General features: G+C 57.6%; 6 protein-coding genes across 10 annotated transcripts; 3 read left to right on the top strand and 3 right to left on the bottom strand.

The window, feature by feature from the left end:
• The first annotated feature begins 37 nt into the window (after window positions 1–37).
• ZNF511 (zinc finger protein 511) lies at window positions 38–6,377 on the top strand. Of its 2 annotated transcripts, XM_061348116.1 has the most exons (7): window positions 38–213; window positions 354–427; window positions 1,735–1,936; window positions 2,082–2,206; window positions 2,742–2,924; window positions 4,233–4,317; window positions 5,006–6,377. In XM_061348116.1, exons 1-6 carry the CDS (start codon window positions 55–57, stop codon window positions 4,300–4,302), a joined length of 813 nt encoding a protein of 270 aa, XP_061204100.1. In that variant the 5' UTR covers window positions 38–54; the 3' UTR covers window positions 4,303–4,317; window positions 5,006–6,377. The 2 variants fall into 2 exon arrangements, with proteins under 2 accessions (XP_061204100.1, XP_061204099.1); XM_061348115.1 differs by having other exon boundaries at window positions 4,233–6,377.
• LOC133209440 (uncharacterized) lies at window positions 5,098–8,554 on the top strand. The gene is made up of 3 exons (XM_061348138.1): window positions 5,098–5,103; window positions 7,545–7,805; window positions 7,953–8,554. The coding sequence occupies exons 1-3, from the start codon at window positions 5,098–5,100 to the stop codon at window positions 8,475–8,477; spliced, it is 792 nt and encodes a 263-aa protein (XP_061204122.1). The 3' UTR covers window positions 8,478–8,554.
• Window positions 8,555–9,356: 802 nt separating this feature from the next.
• ECHS1 (enoyl-CoA hydratase, short chain 1) lies at window positions 9,357–11,387 on the bottom strand. Its single transcript, XM_061348089.1, has 8 exons — window positions 11,260–11,387; window positions 10,614–10,811; window positions 10,408–10,535; window positions 10,226–10,325; window positions 10,015–10,119; window positions 9,818–9,937; window positions 9,671–9,738; window positions 9,357–9,587 (listed from the first exon to the last, which is right to left on the bottom strand). The coding sequence occupies exons 1-8, from the start codon at window positions 11,366–11,368 to the stop codon at window positions 9,522–9,524; spliced, it is 894 nt and encodes a 297-aa protein (XP_061204073.1). The 5' UTR covers window positions 11,369–11,387; the 3' UTR covers window positions 9,357–9,521.
• A 484-nt stretch (window positions 11,388–11,871) lies between these two features.
• SPRN (shadow of prion protein) lies at window positions 11,872–12,431 on the top strand. Its single transcript, XM_061348088.1, has one exon. It carries the CDS (start codon window positions 11,924–11,926, stop codon window positions 12,317–12,319), a length of 396 nt encoding a protein of 131 aa, XP_061204072.1. The 5' UTR covers window positions 11,872–11,923; the 3' UTR covers window positions 12,320–12,431.
• Window positions 12,432–12,604: 173 nt separating this feature from the next.
• MTG1 (mitochondrial ribosome associated GTPase 1) lies at window positions 12,605–15,779 on the bottom strand. 3 transcript variants are annotated; one of them, XM_061348087.1, is made up of 11 exons: window positions 15,588–15,779; window positions 15,443–15,507; window positions 14,900–15,004; window positions 14,737–14,817; window positions 14,427–14,483; window positions 14,158–14,248; window positions 14,008–14,069; window positions 13,707–13,803; window positions 13,433–13,514; window positions 13,191–13,303; window positions 12,605–13,091 (listed from the first exon to the last, which is right to left on the bottom strand). In XM_061348087.1, the coding sequence occupies exons 1-11, from the start codon at window positions 15,709–15,711 to the stop codon at window positions 12,994–12,996; spliced, it is 975 nt and encodes a 324-aa protein (XP_061204071.1). In that variant the 5' UTR covers window positions 15,712–15,779; the 3' UTR covers window positions 12,605–12,993. The 3 variants fall into 3 exon arrangements, with proteins under 3 accessions (XP_061204071.1, XP_061204069.1, XP_061204070.1); XM_061348085.1 differs by lacking the exons at window positions 15,443–15,507; window positions 15,588–15,779 and having other exon boundaries at window positions 13,707–14,069; window positions 14,900–15,173; XM_061348086.1 differs by lacking the exons at window positions 14,737–14,817; window positions 14,900–15,004; window positions 15,443–15,507 and having other exon boundaries at window positions 13,707–14,069; window positions 15,588–15,740.
• A 398-nt stretch (window positions 15,780–16,177) lies between these two features.
• On the bottom strand, window positions 16,178–19,121 carry PAOX (polyamine oxidase). 2 transcript variants are annotated; one of them, XM_061348082.1, is made up of 7 exons: window positions 18,965–19,121; window positions 18,213–18,705; window positions 17,933–18,147; window positions 17,506–17,761; window positions 17,282–17,394; window positions 17,048–17,205; window positions 16,178–16,335 (listed from the first exon to the last, which is right to left on the bottom strand). In XM_061348082.1, the coding sequence occupies exons 1-7, from the start codon at window positions 19,116–19,118 to the stop codon at window positions 16,192–16,194; spliced, it is 1,533 nt and encodes a 510-aa protein (XP_061204066.1). In that variant the 5' UTR covers window positions 19,119–19,121; the 3' UTR covers window positions 16,178–16,191. The 2 variants fall into 2 exon arrangements, with proteins under 2 accessions (XP_061204066.1, XP_061204068.1); XM_061348084.1 differs by having other exon boundaries at window positions 17,933–18,132.
• Between the last annotated feature and the right edge of the window lie 786 nt (window positions 19,122–19,907).

Here is a 19,907-nt window from a genome sequence, read left to right as displayed (position 1 = left end):
TTCCGCCCGGCGTCTTTTCCGCCCGGCGCCTCTTCCGCCCGGCCCGAGGCTCTGATGCTGTCGCTGCCGCCCGGGCTGCTCCGCCGCCTGCGGGAGGCGCCGCAGCCGTCCCCAGCCCCGTCGCAGCTGTCCCCTGCTCCCGCCCTGCCGCTGCCGCCCTTCACGTTCGCTCCCCGCCGGCTCCGGCTCGGCCCCCACCACCCGCTCTTTGAGGTGAGCCGCTGCCCCCCGCCCCCGGGCCCGGTCGGTCTGGAAGGCAGCGGCCGCGCTCCCTCAGAGCCCTTCTTGTCTCTGTGGAGAAGGGCTGGCTCCGCGGGCCTGACCATCGCTTCTCCTCTCCTTTCGTCTCCCAGGATGGGGACGTTCACAGGCACCTCTATCTCCAGGGTGTCCTCACCAGCCTCGGCGAGGTGGCGGAGAAGCCCAAGTAAGTGGGATGGCGGCAGCTGTGCCGCTTGGTTTGTGCCTCCCGTGGGGGAGCAGCACTGTTGGTGTGGACCCCAGCCGCTCGCGTTGTGCCGGTGCCAGGCTCATATGGGTACCAGTGCAAACACTGGGTCTTTGGGGACACAGTCATAGATCCCACACTGGTTTGGTTTGGAGGAGACCTTAAAGCTCCTCCAGTTCCAACCCCTGCCATGGGCAGGGACACCTTCCACTAGAGCAGGTTGCTCCAAGCCCCTGTGTCCAACCTGGCCTTGAACACTGCCAGGGATGGGGCAGCCACAGCTTCCTTTGACCTTTTTGGGGCTGTTCATCCCGGGGAAGAGAAGCTGTGTGGAGACCTTAGAGCAGCTCCAGTGCCTAAAGGGTCTCCAGGAAAGCTGGAGAGAGGCTTTGGACAAGGTCCTGCAAGGACAGGACAAGGGGAATGGCTTTAACGTGCCAGAACAGGGGAGACTGAGATGAGCTCTTAGGCAGAAGCTCTTCCCTGTGAGGGTGCTGAGGCGCTGGCACAGGGTGCCCAGAGAAGCTGTGGCTGCCCCATCCCTGGCAGTGTTCAAGTTGGTCAGAGCCTTGGGTGACATGGTATAGTGTGAGGTGTCCCTGCCCATGACAGAGGATTGGAACTGGACGAGCTTTTAAGTTCCTTTCCAGCCCAAACCCATCTGGGATTTTGTGCTGCAGTCAGCTGTCTGTCTAGATACTGCCTCTGTTGGATGTCTAGATACCATGTTTGTTGGATGCCATGGCATTTCGCTGAGAGTTCCCATAACCAGAAAGGCATCTAGAATGTCTGAAAATGGGGATCCTAGCTAAACAAGAGGATTCAAGTGGCAGGTTATTATTCACCAAGTGAAAAATGGTGGGAGAGCCATGTGGTACAGACAGCCCCAGTCAGGAAGGCTGAGCCTGGGGGGTAGTCATCTTGCTGTAAAACCTGCTCTTGTATATAAAACTGAGGCAGTCAAGCTTTGTGTGAGGTTATCCTACAGCCTTGGCACAAAGTTCTAATCCACTTTCAAGTCCAACATCTTGTTTCTCACATTGCTGCTTGTGGTTTATTCTTAATCGAAGCACCAATTCACAGGATGACAATATATATGATGGTTAAGACGTAACAGCAAATAAAGAATTTCTAAGTCCCATTATAGTCTTCATTCCATTACACCTTGTGTTTAATTTAAGTATTACTTACAAAAAATGCCACAAGCAAATATAGTCACTGGAGGGATATATGCAGCTTAAATTAAGGCTCTAATTTAAGGCACAGATGCTGTGGTTTCCCCACAGAGTATCTGAATTCAGTTGCCACATCCCTGGGTGCTGCCAGGTCTTTGACACACTGGAAGGCTACGAGCACCACTACAACACACTGCACAGGAACGTCTGCTCCTTCTGCAAGCGCTCCTTTCCATCTTGGCATCTCCTGGATATCCACATCTTGGAGTGGCATGACTCACTCTTCCAGATAATGGCTGAAAAGCAAAACATGGTGAGTTGCTGTGCCTGGGTTGGTGTGCACATTGGGGGCTGGCACCCTCAAAGAATGACCATTTGAGAAGGATACCCTTGTTCCCAGCTGACACTTTGACCTTTTCCACTTATTTTTACTTTTCCCCTGTTCCCGTGCCTTTCAGTACAAGTGCTTGGTAGAAGGCTGCACAGAGAAGTTCAAGAGCAGCAAGGACAGAAAGGATCACTTGGTCACTGTTCACCTTTATCCTACTGACTTTCGGTTTGATAGACCGAAGAAAGTGAAAAGGTAACCGTAGGACTGCAGTAGCATAACTAGTTTTCACCTGTTAGAGGTGATGTGCTGCTCTGCTGTGGCACTCCCTTTGCAGAGTAAGCATGTTTGTGTTCTCAGAGATTCAGAAATGAAACGGGTAAACTTGCATGTGGCAATGTTTTACTTCATGTTAATGTTGAAAACTGTCTTCTTTCCCTCCATGGGTGGCTCCAAGCTCTGCTCCCTTTGTGCCATCTCAAGTGTAAATGCATATCCCAGCATCTCTCTGTCACTTTGTGCATGTTTCTTGTAGGGAATCAAGCCTGTTGAATGGGTTACATTAAATGGGTTACCGAAGAAAAGAACCTGGACACAAAGCTGTGTGCTATAACACAAGCCACCCTGAATACTTAGTAGAAACTCACACCGTCCCCAAAACCCTTTTGGCTATTCCGGGTGGTTTGTGCACGCAAATTGGACTTGACCTGTTTCATCATTAAATACCCTGTAAGCCCCAAAGAAATAAATGACAACTAGTGAGGAAGGGTGTAATATTTTCTCTTCGCAGTGGCCCCAAGCACATGAACAATCCCACAAAGCAGGATGTCAGTGTGCCGATGGATATGATTGTGGAGACAGAGCAATTCCAAGTGGATCCCATGGAAGTAGCACCAAGTGAGACCATGGAGATCCCTGAGACTGCAGCCAGTTCTTTCTCCTCAGTGCCAGAGAAACGCCTCTATAAATCCAGGTCTGTACTGTTGGCCTCCACAGGCAAAAAAACCTCTGGGACTGAGACCATAGTCATCTTAATTGCATTTTGCAGTGCTTAGTGCAGGTCAGGGTATTTCTGTGCTGAAGATAAAAGAGGTCAGATTTCCATGTATGCTTTAAAAGCCATTTTTAAAAGAGGAAAGTGTAAGGAAGGGCAAAATGTGAGTACCCTGTGAAAGCTGTGTCAGTAAGGTCCTGTTAGTCTGCCAACCCGTGATCTCTTCCCAGGCTAGAGCAGAATGCTGTGGGTGTGAAGGCAAGAACTCTGTCCTAAAATACTCCAACGAGTTTTGTTGTGATTTCTAACATTTTTCCATCCTGCTGAGTTGGGGCTGAGCTGGTGCATTTCACTGTAGCTGTCTGTGCTCCCATGCAGGTGCAGGACAAGGTGAACATCCTACTCTGAATCTTAGATTTTGCAAAGACAGAGCAGATTGCTGGGTTTGGTGATTTGCATTTTGGTTTTGTTTTAAACATAAAATCTTAGCAAAAGGTTGAAACTGAATTTCTTATTGCTGGCTTGACTTCTGAAGTCATAGAATCATAGAACAGAATGGGTTGGAAAGAACCTTAAGACCATCCAGTTCAAACCCCCTGCTGGAATATGACTGTGCTGGAGTGACATGCAGGGAAACCTGCTTCTGTCAGTGGCTCCCTCTTGCTTTTCCTATTGTCAGCTCTGCTTGTGTAAAATGAGGTGAGCTTTACTCCTTCAGAGCTTTCTGCTGAGTCATGGAGTCTGAAAGTGCTCACCACACACTAGAGGGAGTGGGGTCTTTTCTGTGTCATGGTTTGCCTGACAAACTCCTGTACTAAGCAGCCGCCACAGTGACATTTTTAGATTCACTGTCTTGTCCAGCATAACAGCTTATAAACCCTAAAGAAACCATCCCTTGACTTTAATGTGATGCTGCAGGTCAGAAGGAGAGTTGGCTCCTGAAAGGCTGTGCTTTTACTGCTGTTTCTTCTCTCCTGCTTTTCACAGTCATGTGCTTCCACAAAACCCCACTGATGCTGCCCAGTGGCATACTGCATTTTTTAACACCTTACACCCTGTTGTTAAGAGAGGGGAGAACATAAATGTGAGAAATAAACAGGAAAGCAAACCACTATTTCGCCCATTTTTTGAATTACACTTTGAATTATGCTTAGGTGTCCTGCTCCTCCAATACTTTCCTCTTCCCAATCCTGACAGCTTGAACTGCTACAAAAGGCATAAAAGCATCCTAGTGATGCTGTGAGAAATGGGATGTTGATGTGTATTACAGCATGCCTCCCTTTCCAGGATCCCATCCACAATTTGCTTTGGACAAGGTGCTACCCGAGGATTTAAAGGACCAAGGAAAAAGGTCTGAAGGTCAGTGCAGCAGGTTTGTACAAGACAAGAAGGGGCTGGCTGCTGCTTCCTGCAGACATTGTCACCATGACTGAGTGGGGTCATTTGCAGTGTGTGCAAGGGTCCCACTCCCTAGTGGGAAAGCAGAAGGGTGAAAACAGGGGTTGTGCAGCAGCAGTTTGGGATACGCATTGAGAGGAGCTTTGCTACAGTCCCTTTTTGTCTCCAGACCAGCTCCCTTTGGCAGCATCTCAGAGCTGACCCTTCCTGAAGCACAGCACTGTCTTGCCTGATCCCCTCTGAAATCCAACTACAGATAAATTCTCCTGCCTCTGTGAGTTTTTGTCTCTCATCAGTGCCAGGACTGCTCTGGGCAGCAGTGGCTCTGTAGATAGATGGGCACATCTTGCCTGAGCTTGCAGAAACGCAAATGCTGGTCTGAAACTCCAGGCAGCTGCAGGGATCCAATAGGCTTTCCTCTGCAAGGAATCACTATCAGAAATGCAGCAGAGATAACATGGAGCAAAACACAGTCCCCCTCTTCCTGCAGGACACCCTCCCAGCTCCCTCCCATAGCCCTGGGGCAGGTTGTCACACTTCCCTGCCAGCTGTGCTTGCACAGGGGGGTGGCAAAATAAAATCCAGAGGAAGAGCAAAGGAGATTACAACAATTCATTGTTTTAGTTTTGTTCTTTCATTTTCTTCTCTTTTCCCTTTTAAAGCTCCAGCAAGCACAGCCCTTGAGACGTGGGGCAGGTTGAGCTCACACAGAGCCTCAGACTGCAGCAGACAGTGCTGGTGGACTTGCAGCGGCATGGAGGTGAGAGGAAATGGGTTGCTGCAGCTGAGCCTACACAGGGTTATCATCTTGATTCTTTCCTTTTGGGGGAAGAAATGGATTCAGGGAATTCCAAGACAAAACCTGATGACTCTACAGGAGCTGTGGCCACTGACAAAAAGAAAATGGGGGGGAAAAAAAGACATTGGTCCTTAATTTTGACCTGCATCTCACTGAAGGCTGCTCCGCTCCCTAACACTTTCTCTGGAACCCGTATGAAAGGTTTGCTTAGGCCGGGAGAAGCATTCTGGTGCCCTGCAGCTCTCTTCCACAGGGAGTTGACATGGAAGTGGCTTCCAACGAGGTGAATAAATAAAGAAGTTTTTACAAAATAACTTTGTAGAGAATTTAAATGCTGTCTTGAAGCCCAGGCAGAGTCAGATGTGAAGAATGAACCTCCCTTTGCTCCAGATACCCCCACAATCAGGTTGAGATGGAGGTTATTTTCCCCTCTTGTCTTTCCCTTCCTTTTTAATCTCATCCTGACAGAGGAAAAGGTTGATTGGAAACACAGAGCCGGGTCTCTGGTCCTGTATCACTTTTAAAATGGCCCATAAAGGAGGGGGAAAAACCCAGGAGATTGCAGGAATGATGTTTATCCAAGAAGCTTAGGATCTGTGATTGCTCTTTTCCCTCCCCCCTCTCTGGGTGGAACAAAGGATAAAAAGGGCTTTGCAAAATCCTTGCAAATAGGAGCAGGGAATGATGCTTGCAGAGATTTCCCTGTCAGTTTTAGAATGCTTTGCTGTGTTTAAAACTCAGCCAGCTTGTCTGGCCCTAATCCTTCTTCCTCAGCCTCCAGAGAGAGCTGTCTTTGGCAGGCAAACCCTCTGTCCAGGAGGTCCAGCTTCACCTCCTCCTGCTGCTGGTCCCCCAGAGACAGTCCATGGTGCAGGACAGGGAAGACCAGGCTCTGTCACCACCTTTGTGGCCACCACCCTGATGCTGCTGCCACATGTCTGCACAGGAACGTCTATCAGCAGTGACCAGCAATGACCAAAAATCACCTTCCAACACTGCAAGCCCTTAATGAGGCGTCTTTCCCCATGCTGGAATAACGAGATTGGAAGCAGGCATCATGTCACAGGAAATGCCTGCATGCTTTGGCCTGTGGTGGTACAAAGATCAAGCAGCAGCAGCCCAGTCCACTTCCCCTTATGTGTTTAGGTCCTGAATTTCCACCTGGAAGTTCCTTTCTTCCCTTTTCCTAGACTCCAGGCCCAGAGGTTAAGTAAAAGATTAATACTGTAATTACAGCCTCAGGGCTCCTGACTCAGTAACTGTTCTGGGTCACCAGCTTCTTCCAGAGCATGGGCATGTGCATCCCCATATTTGACAGCAAAGCAAACAGCCGTGTTTCTGACCTCTCCATAAATGACCCGGGACTAAATACACTCTGCAAGCAGGGACCAGCTGGAAGTCTCCTCAGAGCTGACATTCCCAGAGCCTGGCTGCCCTCCAGGAATAAGGCTTCTCAAAGCACAACCAGGCTCTTACAAGCAGCAGGTGGCAGGAGGGAGGAAGATGGACTCCAGGCAGCCTTAGCTCATAGGGTGCTTTGAGTGGGAAGGGATCTTACAAAACCGTCCAGTCCAACCCCCCTGCCAGGGGCAGAGTCACCTTATACTAGACGAGGTGTGAGAGCCCATCCAACCTGACCTTGACCTATAGACAAGCACAAGGTTTTCCAGCTCATCAGAACTTTGCCCTCTGAGATTGAACAGCGATGGGGCGGCAGGTTCAGCTCCAAGCTTGGGCTGAAGCCCTCTCACGGTGATGGATATTTGCAGAGTCAAATAAATCCCTCCTGTTCTGGGGCTGAGGGCATGGGTTTGTAGTTCATTGATTTATTTCCTCTTGGTTGATCTCTCCCTGGTGAATTAAGCCTTACTCAGTGCTCGAACCAAAGCTCGGAGGTCGGCTATGGACGTGCCATATAGTGCTTGTCAGGGCACTCCCACACCAAAGATCTTTATGTTACTTAATGGCTTCTATTTAGGTTTGGACTTAGCAGTTTGGACCTGCCAAACCCTCAGGTGGCTTTGGGTGGGAAAGGACCTTCCACCGCCTGGAATACTATCCCATATCATGCACCAGCCTCAGGGAAAATCAAATGGTACAATGTATTTGCAGAACTACACTGCGAGCAATGGGTGGTGGGACTACCAAACATTGGGATACGTGTTTAGCAAATGACCTGGTCAGTCAGCACTCGGGGATCTGCCAATCTGGATGGCTAAGCCCCACGGCAGAAGGGTTGCTGCGCCTGGGTGCACGAGGGCAGGTTATCCCAGTGCTCCCCTTGCCCCCAGTAGCACCAGCGTCATGAACTGGCCCCACCCTGGGAGTGGCCACAGCAGCAAAACTGCGGTCAAAGAGCGACTGAGGGCCAGGGAGCTCAGGAACAGCCATGAAGAGGTGAGTCCCTATGGGATGGCTCAGGGCAGCAGGATACAGGAAGACACTGGGCACAGGAGGGTGCAGCAGGAGCTGAGGGTGTGGGATACAGGCAGACACTGAGCACAGGTGGGCGCAGCAGGAGCTGTGGGTGCAGGAAGGCCCCAGCCAACACAGCTCCTGCCAACAGGGTTCCCCCATCTCTCTGCAGCACGAGGGTCCTGTGGTTCTGCAGCATCACCGTCCTGCTGAGTGCTGCCCTTCTGCCTGCCTCCAGCGGCACCCAGGTGAGCCCCATCCATCCATCCATCCATCCATCCATCCATCCTCTGCCTGCCCTGGGCATTAGCAGGCAGAGGGAGTCCTCTGTGCTCTGTGTCACCCCCTGGCACCTCTTTTCTCCCCACAGGCTCTGGGCAACCCCAGGATGAAAGACCTGTCTACAGAGGAGGATGTGGCCAAGGAAATGTAAGAGGCGCCCACATCTGGCTTGGGAACAAAAACAAAGCAACACCTCAGCAGTCAAACAAGCCTCTTCGCTCCCCAAGATCCTAATTGCAGCCTCCTGGGGATGGGGTTTCTCTCACCATGGTCCCTGCACCCTGATGGGGTGGGATGGCCCTGGGAGATGGGAATGTTTAGTGAACCTGCCGCACTGGGACCTTCCCTCACTGAATTTGCTCCCCTCTTCCAGCATCCTGGGAGTTCGTGCTGTGGAGCCACCAGAGGAGGCTGAGATCTCCAGAGACGTGGAACCAGGCTCAAAGGTTGTCTCCGGCAGCGCCTGGGCTCGCTGGGTTGCCCGCCAAGCCCAGGCAGGACCAGAGCAGGACCTTGACCACCTCCACCACTCCCGGGATGATGCTGGAAAGCCCGATGCCTATGGGCCACCACTGATGCTGTCCCTGCAGGTGCAGAATGGCCCCGAGGAGGACCATGATCACCTCCACCACCACTGAGCAGTGGAGACAGACCCCAGGTGCACAATGAGGGGTGGGAGCATCCCTGGTCCTCATCCCTCCCCACCCACCCTTGAGCCCCCCCGCTAAACCCAATTAAAGCACCTCCCATATGAAGCCAGGCTGAGAAAACTGGGATTGTTCAGCATGAAGAAGCTGTGTGAAGACCTCAGAGCAGATTCCAGTATCTGAAGGGAGCTACAAGGATTCTGGAGAGGGACTCTTCATCAGGGACTGCAGTGATAGGACAAGGGGTGATGGGTTCAGACTGAAACAGGGGAAGTTGAGGTTGGATATAAAGGCAGAAGCTCTTCCCTGTGAGGGTGCTGAGGCGCTGGCACAGGGTGCCCATAGAAGCTGTGGCTGCCCCATCCCTGGCAGTGTTCAAGGCCAGGTTGGACACAGGGGCTTGGAGCAACCTGCTCTAGTGGAAGGTGTCCTTGCCTGTGGAACTGGATGAGCTTTAACATCCTTTCCAACCCAAATCAGTCTGGGATTCAGTAATTTCCCCTCCATGTCCTGGTGTGCTCCTCATTGCTTTCAGAATCCTATTGCCAAGTGCAAGGCCCCCAAATGTGGGAGATGCCATCCTTGGGCTCACTAAAAGAGACCCCGAGGAGGGTGAGGACGATGCCTCAGGGTGGGTGATTCTGACCATCACTGTAGCCTCAGTGAAACAAGCTGAGGCCAAGGCCAGGCAAACTCGACACATCAGCACTGCACCCAAGAAGGTGCCACAGGCTGTCCCCTTCCTAGGGCACACATGGACATGTTCTCCATGTGGCTGCTCTTGCCGAGCAGTGGGGAGCAGCATGATGATGGGGTCTCAGTGAACCCACACATATCCCAGCTCAGCGGAGACCCCACAGCAAGAATCTTCCATCTTCCTGCAGAGCCGGGAAAATCCTTTAATAGTGATGGCAAATTGCTTCCCGCTGCTGGTTGTCTCACTTGAGGCACTTGTCCCTTGCCACCGGGTCTCAGACCCCTCCGTGGGCCGATGCGTGGGGCTGATGTGCTGCAGGTGACTGGCACCCCCTGGGCTCAGCTGTCGGTGAAGTTTGCTTTGCGCTTCTCCACAAAGGCTGACATCCCCTCCTTGCGGTCAGCCTGTGAGGAGCAGAGGGATGGGCTCAGGGGAGGCTGTGCCCACCCTGCTGTCCCCACCACACTGAGGACAAACCCCTACTCACAGTGGCAAAGGTGGCGTAAAAAAGCCGCTTCTCCGTCCTCAGCCCCTCTGCCAGCGTTGTCTCAAAGGCTGAAAGCAAAAGAGAAGTTGGGGAGACCCCATGGCCTGCAGCAGCCCCACAGCGTTTCCACTGGCCCCCATCCCCTACCACTGTTGACCGACTCCTTTGCCATGGCAGTCACCAGCTTGGAGTTGCTGGCGATCTTCTCAGCACAGGCAACAGCCGCATCCACGAGCTTCTCCACGGGGAAGATTTTGCTGACCAGACCTAGGATGGACAGTGGGAGGTGTTGGGACAGTTCCCTGCTGTCCCACCCCAGTGCTGGGACTGGCATGCAGCCCTACCTGCTTCCTTTGCCTCTTGTGCAGAAATCCGGTCCCCAGTGAGCACCATCTCCATAGCCAGTGACTTCCCCACTGCTCTGGTCAACCTCTGTGTCCCTCCAGCACCTGGAACCATTTGGGGAAGGGAAAAGCCCAGAGAAGGACACCCGGGTGTTCCTGTTGTCCCTGCTCCAGCAGGAATGGACCCCCTTGGCAGAACCCCTGTGCTCACCTGGGATGGTTCCCAGCAGGATTTCAGGTTGTCCAAACTGTGCTTTCTCCCCAGCATAGATGATGTCGCACATCATGGCCAGCTCGCACCCACCACCCAGCTGGGACAGGGAAGAAAGGAAGGGGGGGTAAGAGGGGTAAAGGTCTGAGAATTCAGGCATAAAGAAGCTGGGGGGGACTCACGGCGTAGCCATTGACAGCAGCGATGATGGGCTTGCGGATGGTAGAGACTTTGCCCCAGCTCATGAGAAAGCTGCTGCTGTAGCACTCCTGGAAGGTTTTATTCTGCATCTCCTTGATGTCTGCACCAGCTGCAAAGGGAATTGAGGTGGGATACCTCTTCCCACCCCCCCTCCAAAGCCTGGGGTCGGGGGCGCATCCTGACCTACCTGCGAAGGCTTTTTCGCTGCCAGTGATGACGATGGCCCCCACTTGCGGGTCGTTCTGCAGGGTCTGCAGCGCACGCCCCAGCTCCTCCATCAGCCCCTCACACAGGGCATTGAGCGCCTTCGGCCGGTTCAGCTGGATCAGGCCCACGCTCTGCCGTGCCCCCGTCTTCTGCACCGCCAGGTACTGGAACGCAGCTCCTGCCCGCCAGCACCGCCCAGTTACAACCGGGAGAGATCGCCCCCGCCCCCGCCTGCCCTCCGGTCAGCCACGGCTCCGTGCTGCTTTAAGGTGACCTTCAGAGCGGTGGGCACACGGCGGCGGTCACCGGCAGCCCGTTGGGATGTCACCCCCTGGGATGGGTGAACGGGGCTCCTGGGGGGCTCCTGGTGCACTCACGCCGGACCCGAGCCGGTGCACCCCGGTGACCACCTTCCGGTGCCTGCCCGATGCGCGGTGCTGGGATCCAGTGCATGGCTCACACACGGTGCCGGGCACACGCACGGGATGGGGTCACGCACGGTGCACAGACGCTATCACGCGGCGCCACAGCCCCGTACATGGTGCCAGGACCCGGGGCCCGTGACCGGTGTTGAGGCCCCTCCCCGTGACCTCCGCTCCGGTTCCCCGCCCCCCATTCCCGCTCACCGGCGCTGCAGCCCCGAGCCCCGAGGAAGGGGCGGGGCGGCGGAGGGAGGAACGCGCGGCGGCGCGCGGCGACGGCGGGTCGAAGGAGCGCGCGTACGGCCGCGGCCATGGCGGAGAGCGGTGCAGCTCGCCCCGCCCCGCCCCTGCTCCTATTGGCTGGGGTTGACCCGCCCCGCAACGACCCATCCTTATTGGCCGAGGACCCTCGGCGCGTTTACCGGGAGGGGCTTTCCCGAGCTGCTCCCGCAGCGCTGCGGGACGGCAGTGCTGCCCCGGGGGGTGGCCTTAGAGGCGCCGCTCCCGCTCCCCCGACACGTTCCACGCAAACACGGGGCCCAGTGCATGGGGAGGGGGGCAGGTACGAGAGCGAGCAGCTGCCCCAGGCACGGTGAGCCCCGCAGCGGGGGCAGCATACGCCGTGCCCGGTGGAGTGGGGTGCGTGTGTGTGTGCGTGCCTGCGCCCCGCGGCCGTGCGCGGCGGCTCTGCTGCTGCGAGGAGATGCGTGTGCGTGTCTGCGTGTGCAAGCATGCGCGGGAGAACGCGTCGCCCGCACCGGGAGGGGAGGGGAGGGGAAGGGGGTGCTGCTGCGTGCCGGGCTCACGCGTGAGGCCGGGTCTGAGCGGCCAGCGCTCTCCCGTGTGCCCAGGCGAGCCGAGCTGCGGGATGTGGCGGAGCACGGCGGCGTGCTGGGCGCTGATGCTGCTGGCCGCCGCCTTCTGCGACACGGTGGCCGGTAAGGGCGGGCGCGGTGGTGCCCGGGGGGCAGCCCGTGGCGGAGCGCGGGGGGCCGCCCGCAGCCGGGTGAAAGCGGCGGTGCCCCGATACGGCTCGTCCCTACGCGTAGCCGGTGCGGCGGCGGCGGGAGCGGCGGCCGGGGTGGCAGCGGGGGCCGCCCTGCGCCGGGCACGGCTGGCGGGGCAGCTGGAGGTGGGTGAAGGCGCCGAGTACCGCGATGGCAACTGGACTGCCAGCGCCTGGACCTCCACCGCAGCGGGACGGGCCCCGCCGGGCTGGGCAGTGTCGTGGCTCTGTCCCTTGGCTGCCGTCCTCCGCCGCTGATGGTTTCGGGAGGAACATGGCCCGTGTCTGGTGCAACTACCGATGCCGAGAGGACCAGCCACCCCACCCCGGGGCTGAGCCCACCCCCCGGGATACCAGCAGCTCCCAGGGCTGCACCAGCGGGGCACGACCCCATGGAAGCTCCCCTACACTTCCTTGCCCTCCAGCCCGTGCCAAACCCCACTGACTTGGGCAACCCCGTTAGTGCTGCTCCTTCCTCTGTAGACGTGGGTCTCGCAGTGTTTGAAGGATGAGGAGGCAGCAATAAAGCTGAGCAGAAAGCAGTTATAACTGGATGCAGGGTGAGGGGCTCAGGACAGGCACCTTGAGATGGCCCCAGCACCCTACCCATGCAGGTTTTATTTTGGAATTCAAGTCCCAGAGATGGCCAAGACCACAGTGAGGAAATGGCTCCTCAGAGCTTTTGTCCTGGCTGGAAGCAGCACCAGGCCTCCTTTCCCCACAGCAACCACTGTCCAGCATGGGGACACCTGGGGGCAGCTCCTCATCCCCATCACAGGGATTCTGCCCCTCTGCTCCCCTGCAGCAGCCCAAGATCTGAAACTGGGGGCTGCCCTGGCAGAGCCGCTTTAATCTCACACCAAAGCTCCATGCTGAGGTGGCTCCAGCCCATGCAGCTGCAGGCGGTGCCTCTCTCCCCCATGGGACAGGTCTCAGTCCAGTGTCACCCTGCCCAGGCGTCCAGCCCGGAAATCCCGCAGGAACTCGTAGGCAGCAGCAGGGTAGCTGAGCATCATCATGTTGACATTCCCTGGAGATGGGGGGATGCAGAAGGAGCCATCAGTGGAGCCTGAAGCCACCTTAGGATCCCCTGCAATCCAGGAGGCAGAGATCCCCCTTAAGCACTCACCTGTGCCCGTCAATACCTTCACCTTCTGCGTCCTGCCTTGGGCAAGGGCCACGTGCCTCAGCACAAGCCCAATGTCATCGCAGGCCTCAGCCAGTCCGTAACGCTGTACATACCTGCCAAAGGAGGTGGGGTGTATTGCTTCTGCCCTTCAAGCTCCCTGGGGACAGCTTCTACACCACCCACATGGGACTAAGCGCAGCAAGTGCAGCCCAGGGCCCTCTCCAGCTTCCCCACTGGCTCACCTGAACTGCTGCCGCTTGTTCAGGGCATACAGGAGGTAGTCAGCCATGATGTCCTCCCCAACGAGGTGGTCACGGATGGCTCCTGGAAAAGAGGGTCAAGCCCCAGCTCCCGCAGCCCTAGCCAAACCCTGGCCACCCCTCCTGCCATCTACATGCCACCTGTGGGCACCCAGGTAGCATGTGCTGGCCCTGTGAGCAGCAGTCTCAGCCCAGCCTCATGTGAGGGCACACAGCTACATCTGGGGAGTCCCCCAGGCCACAGCGGCCACCTCACCGCACAGTGCCAGCTTCATTCCTGTCTCCACATCGCCCAGATTCGGTGCCAACACGCCAGGAGTATCCACCAGGTACATGAGGGGCTTCTCGCAGACCTGGGATGAGGGAGACAGGGCTGTTAAGACACACTGTTTGGTAACTGCAATGTCACAGACTTGCATGTGGCTAACAAGCAAGGTGTTGAGTTTTGTTAAGGTCTTGCTGGAAAGAGGACCTGAGAGACCCTTTGAGATCAGCTCTGCACGCCTTGAGCAAGAGAAGGCAGAAGCCAGCATCCACCCAGATAGCAGGGACAGTACCTGGATTCTGGTCAGCACTGCCTTAGTGATACCAGGGTCACCACCGACAGGAGTGGCTTTCCCTTTGGGGAGAGGCAAGAGTCAGACAAGCAAGTGACATCCTGTCCTATCAGAGACTCCTTCCCAAGGCCAGGCACCATGGAGAAATACCTTTTTTGAGGTGCAGCCTCCGCAGGGAGTTGATGAGTGAGGACTTGCCCACGTTGGGCACGCCGATCACCATGATGCTGTACTCGGTGCTCTGGAAGTGATGTGGATGTGGGCAGGGAGCAACCTGCTCTTGGCCACCCACCCCAGGAGCAACAGGCAGCCATGAAAACAGAACAACCCAGCCTTTGCTGGTGCTTTTGGCCTTCGTTCTTGAACTGGAGAAGCTGCCAACAGCCACCCTAACTCCCTGCACACACTGGCAGTCTCACCTCAGCCCTGTGGTAGCGAGGGCTGTTGTCCACCAACTTGGCAACCATGGGAACAATCTGCAGAGAGACACAGAGAAGGGCTGTAACTGTGGCTCTGCACCCACACTGGCCATTCACTTGGAGGACACCGTGCCAGAAGGATGCACAAAACAGGGGCCAAGCAGAGGACAGGGAACACTGTGAACCAGCCAGCCTCACTTCCTCGCAGTGGGGCACTGAGGCCTCTCAATGGGGCTGGGAAAAACAGTGCATGGCCCTCAGCTGCTGGAAGCAAGATGCAGGGCTGGGCATGGAGCTGCTGGTTCGTTACCTTCTTGACATTGACATCACGCTTGCAGTCAGCAAAGACAACGTGTGAGCATTGCTGTTGCTTCAGGTGCTCCAAGACTGTCTGAAGGTGACAGGAAGAGGCATTGCTGGTACCTGCCTGCATGGACCCATGGACCCCCAGCCAGCCCTGCCCCAGTGCTCACCGGCTGCTGGCTGGGATCAGCCAGGTCCATCTTGTTCAGCACCAGGATGTGTGGGCGAATGCCCAGCACCTCCTTCAGAATGGGGTTACGGCCCGACAGTGGGATGTGAGCACCGTTAAGGACAGTGACTGTGCGCTGGCACGGACGCAGGTACTGGGGTGGACAAGCTCTGTGCGCGGGGAAGCTGATGGGGCTGTTGCACAGCTGGAGAGGGGTATGGCACAGAAGCATATACTGGGGTGGACCAGTTCCTCAGGGCAGGAAACTGATGGGTCTGCTGTGCAGCTAGGGAAGGGTATTCCATGGAAGCAGGTACAGGGTGGACTAGTTGGTGGTGGGGGTAAGCTGATGGGGCTCGAGTGGGGCTGTTGTGCTGCTGGAGAGGGGTATGGGGCTGGGAGGTGAACTGGATGGACACGGGGCAGCTGGGGCACATGGGGCAGTGAAGACCCCACCGATGCAGGGGACAATGTCCCGGAAAGACATCTCCCACTGCGCCCGGGGACACGGCGGGGGGGCTGGACGGGACGTGCTGGAGGATATGCGAGCGTCGTGCACCTCGATGAGGCAGTCGGCGCGCCGCAGGGAGCTCCGCATCTGCCGCAGGCCTGCGGCACAGCGCTGGGTGAGCGGCGGCGGAAGCGAAGGAGCGGCGGTGGCAGCCCTCCCCGCTCCCAGCACCCCTCACCTTTGGCCATGTGCCCCGGGAACCAGGAGGCCACATCGCGGCCGCCGAAATCGAAGCGCTCCCGGAACCGCCCAAGCCCCGGCCCCTCCGCGGCCGCCCGCAGCAGCACCGGGCACCCCCTCATGGCAGTCTGCGTCACATCCGGCGCGACGCGCGGGGAGGAGCCGCATGGCCCCGCCTCCGAGAGCGCGCCGGTGGGTGGGGCTTCCCTTCAGCTGCTAACGGCCGGCTCCGCTCAGCGCCATGGCGGAGAAGCGGCCTGCGGGCGGGCCGGTACCGGGGACAGGCCCCGGCGACACGGGCAGTACTGGGCCCCGCAGCGAGGGGGAGGTACCCCCGGCAGCGGGAGCCGGTCCTCAAGCCACCCCCCAGCCGCAGCCGCCTCCGCCAGCCCCTCAGCCCACTGAGGAGCCAGCCCCGCCGCAGTGCCCGCTGGACGACACCCGCTACCTGATCGCCAGCACCAACTGGTACTAAGGCTGCGGACCCTTGTCCCCGCCGGACCCGAGCCAAGGAGCCATGCCCTACAGAAGGAGAAGCTTCTCTGCGTGTGTTTGCCCGCCGGGGTTCTCAATAAAGGAGGCTGAGCAGCAAAGCACAGGTTTTATTTCTGCACCTCAGAGCCGGGGGGTGTCTCAAGGAGCTGGTTGAGGCGCTCGGCCTCTCGCCATCCAGACAGCAGCGCCCCGTGGGTGGTGGAGTAGAAGGTGCGGTGCGTGGCCTCGCCGGCGAAAAGGAGCTGCAGGGGCTGCAAGGTGGGCAGTGAGTGCTGGGGGCTTGCTGCGCCCCCCTGCAGCACAGCGGGGTTATCCTAACCCAGCCTCATCTCCCTGCCCTCCGGCACCCTCCATGTGCATGAGCCATAGGGCACCTTCCCTTCCTTATTGACCCACCCCATGTGAGCATCATAGATTCAACCAGGTTGGAAAAGACCTTTAAGATTAAGTTCAACCGTTCCCCAGCACTGCCCAGGCCACCACTAACCCATGGCACTGAGGCCTCATCTCCACAGTGTGTGAACACTTGCAGGGACGGTGACTCCAGCCCTGCCCTGTTCAGCCTGTTCCAATGCCTGAGCACCCTCTGGGGAAGGAATTGTTCCTCAGCTCCATCTAAACCTGCCCTGGTGCAGCTTGAGGCCGTCTCCTCTTGTCCTGTCCCTTGTAACTTGGGAAAAAGAGACTGACCCCCACATCACTGCAACCTCCTGGTGCCAGAAAGTGTTTGGAAGCAGCCAAGTGTCCCCAGATTTTATGAAAGTGGGGTTCCCCCCACACCCGTGGAGCTTGGTGGGAAAAGCCGAGGGGGGTTGGTTGGTGACATGAACACTGGTGACTCCCAAGTGGAGTGTGAGGAATGCCATGTCCCTGTGCTCCTCATGGCCTAGGGTACCCTGGCCCCAAGCCAGGAGATCCTGCTTCTTCCATAGCTACTGCCATCCCCCAACCTAAAGCAGTTACCCTGGGGTCCTCGGGGTCCTCGGGCAGGGGCTGAGCCAGGATGTCAATGTCATCCCCAGAGCTGCCAACGGCCACGTAGCTGTAGGATCCCCGGGTGTAGGGAGTGCTGTGCCACTGGGACCGGAGCACGCTCCTGGGAGTGGGCAGGAGTGGGTTCCCTGTGGGTGCAGATTCTCAGTGGGATCCAGAAATCCAGGGGGATGGGGTGACAAGGGCAGAGGAGGCAGTGGTTACCTGTAAGTGTGCGGAGCATGCGTGTCATGGTGCTGAGGACTTCTGCGTCACTCAGTGTCTCCATGTACTCTGACTCCTTCCCTGCGATGAAGCCACAGAGGACGTGCCCATGCCTGGGGAGGAAAGATGGGGTTGAGATCTGCTGCCACCCACAAAACCAAGACACTCTGTCACATAGTCTAGGAGATGCCCTAACCCCTGTTGCTGGTTCTCCCATCACATACTGCTCTGGTGGTTGGAGGACCACAAATCCAATGAGCTTCTTGAACCAGCTGGCCTCCAGGTCGGTGTTGGGCTTCTCGAGGGGAGACTCATCCTCCCACACCACTTCGATGAGCTGCTGCTGGGGCTCCCAGAAAGGCTGCTCAAACTCCAGGAAGATCTTGTTGTTGGTGCCAAAACCTAGGCGGTGAATGGCCTCTGCTTTCCGTTCAGGCAGGGGAGGCTGGAAGAAGTCCTGGTGGCGTTCCTTGAGGAAACCTGCAGGCAGATGATTAGGCAGAAGAACCAGCAGCTCTGTTTGCTGGGCTCTGAAGTGGGATCAGAGCCCGTTTCCATCCTCCCCTCTCCCACCAGGAGCCTGCCCATCATCAGCCATGCCAACTGGTTTGAGGAGACAGGCATGGCAAGGAAAGGTGTTGATGTCCTCACCCAGTGGGACGGTGACAATGACGTGGTCAGCAAGGAAGGTGTCTCCATCTTCACACTCCACACGGACGGGGAAATCCCTAGCATTATCCCCTTCCTCACGGAAGGACCCTTGCCACTGGATGGTCCTCACTGCCTTGTTGAGCAGCACCGTGCCCTCAGGCAGAGCTGAGAGCATGTGCTCGGTCAAGCTGCTGTAGCCACTGCAGGAGAAGGTGCTGATGGGGATAGGGTGGCCCCATAAAATGCTCTTCCATTTCCCTCTCCAGAGCCCTGTGCTTACCCCGGGAAAGTGCAGTCCAGGCCTGGCAGGGAAATGTACTCCCCAAAGGGCTCTAGCGCCACCAGGTCCATGCTGTGGGTGCCACTGATACAACACTCCAGCTTGAGGCATGTAGCGAGGATGGCCAGCTGGAGCCGCCGGGCATCCTCCTCGCCCCCGCCCAAAGCAGGGACCCTGCGAGTGATCTCTGCCCGCACGTACTGTCCCACACTGGGTGCTGGTGGCTCCTCAGCACCCCGAAAATTACGGGCAGAGGCCAGGAGGGTGTCAAAGAGGTCATGGGCTTCACTCACCGCCTGCGGGCTCAGCGCCCTCCCTGAGCTGCCGTAAGTGATGGAGGGCAGCGGGGGGTGACCCCCTGCCTCTGCCCGCTGGTTCTCCTCCCGGGCAGCATCCGGGCCCAGCAGCCCATAGCGGGTGGCGAGGCAGAAGACGGGGTTCCCTGGCGAGGGGCCGTGGATCCAGTGCGCCCCCATCTCTGCCAGCCCTGACGCTGCGGAGGAGGAGGGTATCACCCCAGGGCAGGACTCGCAGAACCAGCTGGAGTCAGCGGACCCTGCCCAGCCCCCCTGTACCACCCGTCACTCTCTCCAGTGTGCTCGCACTGCACCCACAGGAACAGACACCCGCGCCCCGTGTCCCCCCACTCAGGAACCGGCTCCACAGCGGCGGTCGCGGTGCAGCTCCCCCATCCCCGGTGCTACCCCCGGGGCAGTTCCGGAGCCGCGGCCGCCCCCGGGGCACCTCCGTACCGAAGGGGCGGGTGCAGACACGGCCGCCGGCGCGGGACGCCGCCTCCAGCAGCCGCACGGAGCCGGAGCCGGTCCCGCGGAGCCGCTGCACCGCGCCCAGCCCCGCCAGCCCCGCGCCCACCGCCACCACCCGCCGCATGCCGCGGCCCTCCATGGCGCCCGCAACGCCCCGTCCCTTCCTGCTTGGCCTCGCCTCCGCCAGGCCCCGCCTTTTCGCATCACATCTCGTGTGTGACCGCTGCAAGCGCGGGGTAGAGGGAAACACAGGGAGGTGGGTTGGGAACGGGCTGGATGGATGCTGGAGAGGGACTCTTCCTCAGGGACTGCAGCCATAGGACAAGGGGTGATGGGTTCAAACTGAAACAGGGCGAGTTCAGGTTGGAGATAAGGCAGAAGCTCTTCCCTGTGAGGGTGCTGAGGCGCTGGCACAGGGTGCCCAGAGAAGCTGTGGCTGCCCCATCCCTGGCAGTGTTCAAGGCCAGGTTGGACACAGGAGCTTGGAGCAACCTGCTCTAGTGGAAGGTGTCCCTGCCCGTGGCAGGGGTTTGGGAACGGATGAGCTTTAAGGTCCCTTCCAACACAAACCACGTTGTGATTCTGTGAAGGGCAGAGCTCAGAAGATTGTGATCAGTGGTGTAGTCAGAAGTGTGCCCTTAAGCCAGGAGGGACAAGAGTATCTTGGGGGGTATAGGCAGGAGTATTGCAACAGATAGAGGGACAGGATCCTCCCCCTCTGATGACTCTGGTGAGGCCACATCTGGAGCACTGTGTCCAGGTCTGGGCTTCTCAGTACAAGACAGACAAGAGGCCACAAAGATGATCAGGGTTCTGGGGCATCACTTGTGAGGAGAGACTGTGGGAGCTGGGCTTGGTTAGTCTGGGGAAGAGCAGACTGAGAGGGGGTCACACCAATGCAGATCAGTATCTCAAAGGTGGGTGCCAG

The sequence above is a fragment of the Neopsephotus bourkii genome, unplaced genomic scaffold (genome assembly GCF_033783945.1).
Source record: "Neopsephotus bourkii isolate Nb327-2 ecotype Australia unplaced genomic scaffold, CSIRO-AGI_Nbou_v1 NB_335, whole genome shotgun sequence".
Lineage (NCBI taxonomy): Eukaryota > Metazoa > Chordata > Aves > Psittaciformes > Psittacidae > Neopsephotus > Neopsephotus bourkii.
The sequence above is the reverse complement of the archived record's forward strand: the minus strand, read 5'-3'. Positions and strand labels throughout refer to the sequence as shown.

Bases quoted from the DNA above. Each gene is read 5' to 3' on its own strand.
- ZNF511 (XM_061348116.1), top strand. From the start codon at position 55: ATGCTGTCGCTGCCGCCCGGGCTGCTCCGCCGCCTGCGGGAGGCGCCG. The intron at 214-353 runs GTGAGCCGCTGC...TTCGTCTCCCAG, and splicing joins CCCACCACCCGCTCTTTGAG to GATGGGGACGTTCACAGGCA. The intron at 2,925-4,232 runs GTCTGTACTGTT...CTCCCTTTCCAG, and splicing joins AAACGCCTCTATAAATCCAG to GATCCCATCCACAATTTGCT.
- LOC133209440 (XM_061348138.1), top strand. The intron at 7,806-7,952 runs GTGAGCCCCATC...CCAGGATGAAAG, and splicing joins CTGCCTCCAGCGGCACCCAG to ACCTGTCTACAGAGGAGGAT.
- ECHS1 (XM_061348089.1), bottom strand. From the start codon at position 11,368: ATGGCCGCGGCCGTACGCGCGCTCCTTCGACCCGCCGTCGCCGCGCGC. The intron at 10,120-10,225 runs GTGAGCACAGGG...AAATGGTTCCAG, and splicing joins CCTGCTGGGAACCATCCCAG to GTGCTGGAGGGACACAGAGG. The intron at 9,938-10,014 runs GTAGGGCTGCAT...TGTCCATCCTAG, and splicing joins ACAAGAGGCAAAGGAAGCAG to GTCTGGTCAGCAAAATCTTC.
- SPRN (XM_061348088.1), top strand. From the start codon at position 11,924: ATGTGGCGGAGCACGGCGGCGTGCTGGGCGCTGATGCTGCTGGCCGCC.
- MTG1 (XM_061348085.1), bottom strand. From the start codon at position 15,130: ATGCTTCTGTGCCATACCCCTCTCCAGCTGTGCAACAGCCCCATCAGC. The intron at 14,818-14,899 runs GTGAGCACTGGG...TGTCACCTTCAG, and splicing joins CTGATCCCAGCCAGCAGCCG to ACAGTCTTGGAGCACCTGAA. The intron at 13,092-13,190 runs GTGAGTGCTTAA...CCCCATCTCCAG, and splicing joins GAAGGTATTGACGGGCACAG to GGAATGTCAACATGATGATG.
- PAOX (XM_061348082.1), bottom strand. From the start codon at position 19,118: ATGGAGGGCCGCGGCATGCGGCGGGTGGTGGCGGTGGGCGCGGGGCTG. The intron at 18,706-18,964 runs GTACGGAGGTGC...CCTCCTCCGCAG, and splicing joins TGTCTGCACCCGCCCCTTCG to CGTCAGGGCTGGCAGAGATG. The intron at 17,762-17,932 runs GTGAGGACATCA...ATCTGCCTGCAG, and splicing joins CATTGTCACCGTCCCACTGG to GTTTCCTCAAGGAACGCCAC.